Source organism: Formica exsecta, unplaced genomic scaffold (assembly GCF_003651465.1).
Source record: "Formica exsecta isolate Colony F162 unplaced genomic scaffold, ASM365146v1 scaffold1712, whole genome shotgun sequence".
In the NCBI taxonomy this organism is placed as follows: Eukaryota; Metazoa; Arthropoda; class Insecta; order Hymenoptera; family Formicidae; genus Formica; species Formica exsecta.
In genome coordinates, this window is record NW_021849029.1 from 8,609 (window position 1) to 17,578 (window position 8,970).

The 8,970-nt window shown below is 36.1% G+C and overlaps 1 protein-coding gene across 1 annotated transcript; it reads right to left on the minus strand.

The window, feature by feature from the left end:
* Window positions 1-5,601: 5,601 nt before the first annotated feature.
* LOC115233334 lies at window positions 5,602-8,015 on the minus strand. The gene is made up of 4 exons (XM_029803678.1): window positions 7,952-8,015; window positions 6,723-6,952; window positions 6,084-6,243; window positions 5,602-5,814 (listed from the first exon to the last, which is right to left on the minus strand). The coding sequence occupies exons 1-4, from the start codon at window positions 8,013-8,015 to the stop codon at window positions 5,702-5,704; spliced, it is 567 nt and encodes a 188-aa protein (XP_029659538.1). The 3' UTR covers window positions 5,602-5,701.
* Between the last annotated feature and the right edge of the window lie 955 nt (window positions 8,016-8,970).

The following is an 8,970-nucleotide window of genomic DNA, read 5'->3' on the forward strand; positions in this document are numbered from 1 at the left end:
ACACTCGCTTACGCGTTTAGTTACACCGCATAGAGACACTCGCTTACGCGTTTAGTTACACCGCATAGAGACACTCGCTTACGCGTTTAGTTACACCGCATAGAGACACTCGCTTACGCGTTTAGTTACACCGCATAGAGACACTCGCTTACGCGTTTAGTTACACCGCATAGAGACACTCGCTTACGCGTTTAGTTACACCGCATAGAGACACTCGCTTACGCGTTTAGTTACACCGCATAGAGACACTCGCTTACGCGTTTAGTTACACCGCATAGAGACACTCGCTTACGCGTTTAGTTACACCGCATAGAGACACTCGCTTACGCGTTTAGTTACACCGCATAGAGACACTCGCTTACGCGTTTAGTTACACCGCATAGAGACACTCGCTTACGCGTTTAGTTACACCGCATAGAGACACTCGCTTACGCGTTTAGTTACACCGCATAGAGACACTCGCTTACGCGTTTAGTTACACCGCATAGAGACACTCGCTTACGCGTTTAGTTACACCGCATAGAGACACTCGCTTACGCGTTTAGTTACACCGCATAGAGACACTCGCTTACGCGTTTAGTTACACCGCATAGAGACACTCGCTTACGCGTTTAGTTACACCGCATAGAGACACTCGCTTACGCGTTTAGTTACACCGCATAGAGACACTCGCTTACGCGTTTAGTTACACCGCATAGAGACACTCGCTTACGCGTTTAGTTACACCGCATAGAGACACTCGCTTACGCGTTTAGTTACACCGCATAGAGACACTCGCTTACGCGTTTAGTTACACCGCATAGAGACACTCGCTTACGCGTTTAGTTACACCGCATAGAGACACTCGCTTACGCGTTTAGTTACACCGCATAGAGACACTCGCTTACGCGTTTAGTTACACCGCATAGAGACACTCGCTTACGCGTTTAGTTACACCGCATAGAGACACTCGCTTACGCGTTTAGTTACACCGCATAGAGACACTCGCTTACGCGTTTAGTTACACCGCATAGAGACACTCGCTTACGCGTTTAGTTACACCGCATAGAGACACTCGCTTACGCGTTTAGTTACACCGCATAGAGACACTCGCTTACGCGTTTAGTTACACCGCATAGAGACACTCGCTTACGCGTTTAGTTACACCGCATAGAGACACTCGCTTACGCGTTTAGTTACACCGCATAGAGACACTCGCTTACGCGTTTAGTTACACCGCATAGAGACACTCGCTTACGCGTTTAGTTACACCGCATAGAGACACTCGCTTACGCGTTTAGTTACACCGCATAGAGACACTCGCTTACGCGTTTAGTTACACCGCATAGAGACACTCGCTTACGCGTTTAGTTACACCGCATAGAGACACTCGCTTACGCGTTTAGTTACACCGCATAGAGACACTCGCTTACGCGTTTAGTTACACCGCATAGAGACACTCGCTTACGCGTTTAGTTACACCGCATAGAGACACTCGCTTACGCGTTTAGTTACACCGCATAGAGACACTCGCTTACGCGTTTAGTTACACCGCATAGAGACACTCGCTTACGCGTTTAGTTACACCGCATAGAGACACTCGCTTACGCGTTTAGTTACACCGCATAGAGACACTCGCTTACGCGTTTAGTTACACCGCATAGAGACACTCGCTTACGCGTTTAGTTACACCGCATAGAGACACTCGCTTACGCGTTTAGTTACACCGCATAGAGACACTCGCTTACGCGTTTAGTTACACCGCATAGAGACACTCGCTTACGCGTTTAGTTACACCGCATAGAGACACTCGCTTACGCGTTTAGTTACACCGCATAGAGACACTCGCTTACGCGTTTAGTTACACCGCATAGAGACACTCGCTTACGCGTTTAGTTACACCGCATAGAGACACTCGCTTACGCGTTTAGTTACACCGCATAGAGACACTCGCTTAGGAGTTGTGACGTGACGTTTTTGGGACGTCTGTCACAAGGGTCGAATGACCCGATCGGGGGCGGTTGTTCGGGGGCCTGCGTCCTCTTTATTTAGGGAGAGAGCGGACCAATCGTCGGACCGACGAGATCCGACTTTTGGTAGTAATCTTTATCGAAACTGTAAGCTCGAAATGAGCCCGCGAAATGGTTGTCGGCGCAAGGTCGAGCGGGGGGATCCCATCCGGCAGAGAGGAAGGGAGAAGGAAGAGGAGCGGCCGAGAGCGGGAGTCCGAGACTTTCAAGGAGCGAGAGACGTCAGGTCGTAGTTTTTTTATTAACTACATTCTTGGTGGCTAACACACATCGCTGCCGATAATTTTGTATTATTACGACAGGAACAGAGGCGAAGGGCCGGAAGGACCCGGCCGATAGATAATAAACGCGCAATCATGGAAATAATACAGCAACAAGCCTTAGAAAATTTCCAAATAGGATTGCAAGACGAAATTAAAACAATTGTTCGATCGCGAGGATATGCTACGTTGCAAGAAGCAATAGCAGCGGCCAGCGCGGAAGAAAAGGTTAAAGGACCGTCCGCGACCGGCACGCGAAGCAAAATCAATTTTACACCGACCTATAAACAGGAAAATCAAACGAATGTAAAATGTCAAAAATGCGGAAAAACCGGGCATTACGGTCGAGATTGTCGAACTAGCCGATACGCGAATCGATTTTCATTGCCGAAACCCGATAGACAACCCCGCGTAAATACGATAAATAAATATTGCAATTATTGCAAAAAATCCGGACACGATCGCGAAGAATGTTGGTTATTACACGGACGACCCAATAGAGATCAATCGAGCCGAACCAAACAATATAATTCGCGACCGGAAAATAAAAACCGCAAGAATAGCGAGCAAGGAAAAAAGAAATTTAACTCCGCGCAAAGTAGCGATGAGGAGGAAAGGAACGAAAGAAAATCGCACCGACCTGCAATTGAATATCAAGTATCACACTTTAAAAATACGCCGCATATACAGACAGGATTGGACCTTGTCACATTACCAATGCGAGAAGCGAAACGCGAAAAAATAAATTTGCTATTCGATACAGGAGCCGCAATATCACTAATTAAAGTGAAACATTTAAAAGGCGAAACGTTAATAAAAGAAGAAAAGATAACGCTCACCGGCGTAACGGGACATAAAATATGTACAATTGGAAAATTTAAGGCGACAATAACTCTGGAAAAGCGCCGAATCAAGCATACTATGTACGTTGTTAAGGATGACTTTCCGATAGAATATGACGGAATACTAGGCGTTGATTTCCTACGAAAACATCAAGCCACTTGCAATTATAAAACAAAGCAATTAAAGGTAGGACAGCATATCTTAAAGCTTTATCCCTATCTAAAAGTGACATTGAAACCACGTAGCGAAACTATAATACAGGTCGCTACTGATAAGAACACGATAGGCGTGATAAAGGCAGAAGAAACAATACCAGGAATATTTATAGGTAATTGCCTAGTAGAACCTACGAATTACATATGTGCAGCAAGCATTCTAAATACAACGGATAACATAATCGAAATGTTAATGCCGCAAGTAAGTGTAGAGGAAATCGAACGAAGTGAAACAGAAGAAATTAACGTAATACGAACGCCAAATAAAGAGGAAGTAATCCCGCGTAGTGAAAAAGTATTACGATTATTACGTACACAACATTTAAAATATAAGACAGAAAAGAAAAAACTACCAGAAACTAATATAAATCCGATGTGCAAACCGAAAATAATTCAAGAGCATATTTACGGCACCGCAAGCGGATCGAATAGAACAGCTGAGATAGAAACTGACACCGCGATAACTAACACTGCGATGCTATATTGAAATAAGGTAGATATAAGAAACAATTGTAAAATGCGAAAATGTATAGCGAAAAAGTATGTAGACGAAAATTCACGTATAGTTAATTTTCTTTTTCCAAAGGGGGAGGGATGTCGTAACCCGACCAATTTCTCAATATATTAAAAGATAAAACAATAAAGTTAAACAGAAAAGATTAAGAAAGAGCTGAGTAAAGCAATGCATTAAAATTAGAAAAGAGATCAAGGAAAGATAATTAAGAAAGAATAAAAGTAATAAAAGATTATTAATAAAATAAAGTAAAGATACGTGACTAAAGAGAAGGAAGTTACGGTCAAGTTCTCGGAAGCTGAGTAAGCAGCTGACTAGACAGCTGACGAGCGGAGCACGAGACATGCTCCGGTCAGGGACACCACATTCCTCCCTAATCAACGACCTAATTAATTAATATATATTGAGCGCGAGATGCACCGAGGCTAGCTCAGTAATATAGCTCATTAACATCGCTCGCTACTCGTTCACTCGCTCGCTCATATCAACAGTATCGATATACCGTACATCGCGCCTGACTATTATAATCGCGAATAAGTAAAAGTGTACCAAAACCTGTGAAATATATTAATTTATACCTAACGTCCGGGAGTGTCTTATTTCGAGCGTGGATCCTAATCCTTTGGGCGTATAAATCCCTAAAGACCTCTTCCTTATTAGACGTCCTAAGTTAGGTCTCATGAGACCTGAAAATGACGTCGATTGGTCACATCCACGGTACGTCATTTTCTGACGTTTATTTGACGGCAAAACTGAGATCACAATGACAATAATAATGTATAATAACACATATTAATGTGATATATATTATTGGTAAATTTAAATAATCTAGTTTATAAAATTAAAGATTTTATTTATATGAAAGTTAATTTCTGTTTTATATTTTAAACAGATAATAACGAACGATTTTCACTGATTTGGACAGAAATTGTCCGAATAAATTAAAATCAGACATTATCTATCCGATTTTTCAAAAATCAGTTCAGTATCTGAATTTCCCGGTACGGGAATCGCATCAGAAGTTGAACTGATAAAAATAATTACAATATTATTAACTGCATTTTGCACGCTTTATATACGCTCATGACAAAAATTTGAATACGGGTATAGATAGTGAATAACGCGCCGCATAACGGTAAGCAAATGAATTATAATCTTAAAACTAGTTACAAAAAGACTTTATTTAGATGACCATAGGACGTCTTCAAAATGACGTTCTTGGCTAGTCTAAAAAATGACGTCTTTTAAATATCAATTATTAGTCGCCGACGTTATAGACCAAAAATAGACGTCATTATGACAATGTTCCTATGTCTGCCCTAGAAGCCTACTCAGTATATACTGAAAATATTTCTTGGTATATTATAAGTATATTAATAAAATATTTTGAGCGCGTTACCAGTGTCTACTCGAAATATCTCTTGGTATATTATCAGTATATTTGTAGAATATTTTAAGCATATTATTAATAAATTATATATGGATATATATAGAAGATAGAAATTTGTTGGAATATATAGGTGTAAGATAAAAAAATAGATTCTTCATGTAAAAAATAAATAAAAATGTAGTTATTTAGTTTATAAACAAAGCTTTAGACAAAAAATGTTATTTCACACTTTGTATTTATTTTTATATGAAGTTCCTACTTTTTGATAAAAAAAGTTTCTCTCTCGTTTTTATTGATTGCACATATATTTTATATACATATAATATACATATGCTAAGAAATTTTCTTTATAAAATATTATTTAATATATTATAATATACTATATTCTCTGCATTGCACGCAGTAAATATCAACGAAATTCATATATTGATAACTTGAACTTTAGGAACTATCAAAACATATTTTATCCATCAAATATCACTTTTTTCTTTAGCAGCACGTTCTTTTGCATGGGCCAACCATATTTTTATTGGAGATGATATTTGATCATCTGTTGCATCTGCATGGGAGTTTCTTATCACACCTGAAACATATTAATTTTTAAACATTAATAATTTGTTAATATTAATTTTCAAAGTAATTTGTTTAAATTTAAATCAATTATAAAATGTAAGAACAAATTTGTTTTAATGTCAATATAAAAATTGCTTAGAATACCAATATTTATAAAAAAAATGTCTCTAAATTCAATAAGTAAATTGCTATAAATATATTTATAAATGTATATATTTTGTATATAAAATTATGCCGTTAAATAATTCAAAATTGCAATTCTGAATTTATTTTACTTACACATAATTACTTTACATAACTGTAAGTTTGAGAAGATATTTTTCTTCTTTGCTCCATACCAACTGTATTTCATTGCCAACTGGTTTGTAAAAATCTGCCTCATAAGTCGAATGCACGAAGTTTTCGTATCTTGGCTTACACGTTGGGCCAATTGTTTATTCTAAAATATAATTACACAGTTAATATCAGTTGAATATTTTGCCTAGCATCATTTATTGACTTAGTTCTACTTTAAAAAGCTTTCTAATGATGTTACAAAATGAAGATATACTTTGATGAAAACTCAAATCTTGAGATCAGAAATGCAATAGAAAATTATTATGGAAGAAAACTTTAAATACAAATAAACTTTTACATAAGAAAATGGTAATATGATAGTCTTAAAGTAATATGCGTCTTTAGAATATTTGTTATAAAGTTATCTTGCACATTAATATTTATCTATCTATATTATATATTATTTTTTAACGTTGCAAACATTTACATTCACTATATTATCCAGTTGTTTTATAATATTATTGAATCACAATTATTTCATTACTCAATTACATAAACTTATTCCATGTAGAACATCAGAGATATAACTAAAATTATTCTATATTTAAAATTATTTTATAAAAAGACAGGGATATAACTCACCATATATTTTCTATAAGTTGAGTCGTTGTTTAATTTTGTTTCTATCGCTTCAAGTTCATTTTCATTTTTGAGTGATAGATTTTGGAAAATGTCGACTTCTTTTTCTTCTGAATCCAAGATACCAACTGACTGTTTCTGTACAATAACCTTTTGATATCTTTGGATTATATTCATTTTCATCTCCAAGGTTATCAGTTTTCTAATAACAAATCGGCGAAAATTTTCACTTTCTGTAAATTAATGAAAATATTGTAGTTATGCTTATAAAAACATATAAATAAAATACGAATTTTACACAATTATAAAAATTCACAATACGAAGAAAATGTTGTTGTGCCTCTAGCCGCTAAGGAAGAGGTCTTTAGGGATTTATACGCCCAAAGGATTAGGATCCACGCTCGAAATAAGACACTCCCGGACGTTAGGTATAAATTGATATATTTCACAGATTCTTGTACACTTTCACTTAGTCGCGATTATAATAGTCGGGCGCGATACGTACGGTACTTCGATACTATCGATATATGCGAGCGAGTAGTGAGCGAGTAGCGAGCGTCGGTGCATCTCGCGCTTATTATATATCTTAATTAATTAAGTCGTTAATTAGGGAGGAGTGTGGTGTCCCTGACCGGAGCATGTCTCGTGCTCCGCTCGTCAGCTGCTTACTCAGCTTCCGAGAACTTGACCGTGACTTCCTTCTCTTTAGTCACGTATCTTACTTTTATTTTATTAATAATCTTTTATTACTTATTTACTCTTTCTTAATTATCTTTCCTTGATCTCTTTTCTAATATTTTAATGCTTTGCTTTACTCTTTCTTAATTTTTTCTGTTTTACTTTATTGTTTTATCTTTTAATATATTCCCATCACAAGGTTATATTTTTTGTTCGTATAAATATATTTATATATATATGTGGCTATGTGTGTTAATGAGGGAGTATTTTGTTTGTATATATATATATATATATATATATAGAGTTTTCCTTTAAAGGGAGCAGGAAGGTGAAGAAAGTCAGGGGAGTGAGGAAAGAGAAAAGAAAAGAGGAGATAAATTTCCTTTCTTCAAGCCGCTTTATTCTCTGAGTTGCAATGTGTAGGTAGTAGCTTCTCTAGCGGGGAGAGAAGGATAGGTTCCGTCCGACTCTCTTTTAATTTCGGTATAAACGGCCTGATTCTGACAGTCAGAAATCGGAGCTGTAGGCTCTCGACCTGGCGGCTGGCGCCTTACTCTCAAATGCAGTAATAGTTGAGTAAGAGAATCCCATACGGCTGCCAGTAAGTATATGGACCATCCATATACTGTATGTAGAGCATATCCGTGCACTATTGTTTCCAGTAATAATTTGAAAATTCTTATGCCTAGATATATTCCCATTATTCCGGCGCATCGTAGACACGTAAGTTAATATATATTGCATTATATTAAATGATTATATACGATTAATGTTAATGTTATGATACAAAATGTTAAACATATGGGAAACATATGATTTTCATGAACATATTTTGATTCTTTAGATTATTTTGCATATAAAAATATTGATTACTACTTTTTAAGTAAGTATTTAATACTTTTATGCGCAGAATAACCTAACGAATTGTTATTTGTGCTTGAATAATAATTGTTTTTCGAAACCAGTTAATCTGTGTTTGAAACATTTATCGATGTCATTAATAATCTATTAAAAATGAGAAAATATATGCGATAGAAATCATATTTATTAATGATATTATTTGATTAATAATAAAGCATCTTAACAATTGATAAAAATAGTTTGGGTTAGGAATACATTACATAGTGATAACGTTTATGTAATAACATTTAAAATCATAAACCACAATTGTCTACGAGTATCAGTATATTTATGTAATATCTTATGTTGCAGCGCTTCTTAGGGTTCTTATTCTTCAGACCGCTTCAGAATTTGATCAAAGGTGCATTGTAGACACGTAAGTTAATACATATTGCATTATATTAAACGATTAATGTTATTACGATATAAAATGATAAACATATGGGGAACATATATGATTTTCTTGAACACATTTTAATTGTTTAGATTATATTACATATAAAAATATTGATTACTACTTTTTAAGTGAGTATTTAATACTTTTATGCGCAGAATAACCTAACGAATTGTTATTTGTGCTTGAATAATAATTGTTTTTCGAAACCAGTTAATCTGTGTTTGAAACATTTATCGATGTCATTAATAATCTATTAAAAATGAGAAAATATATGCG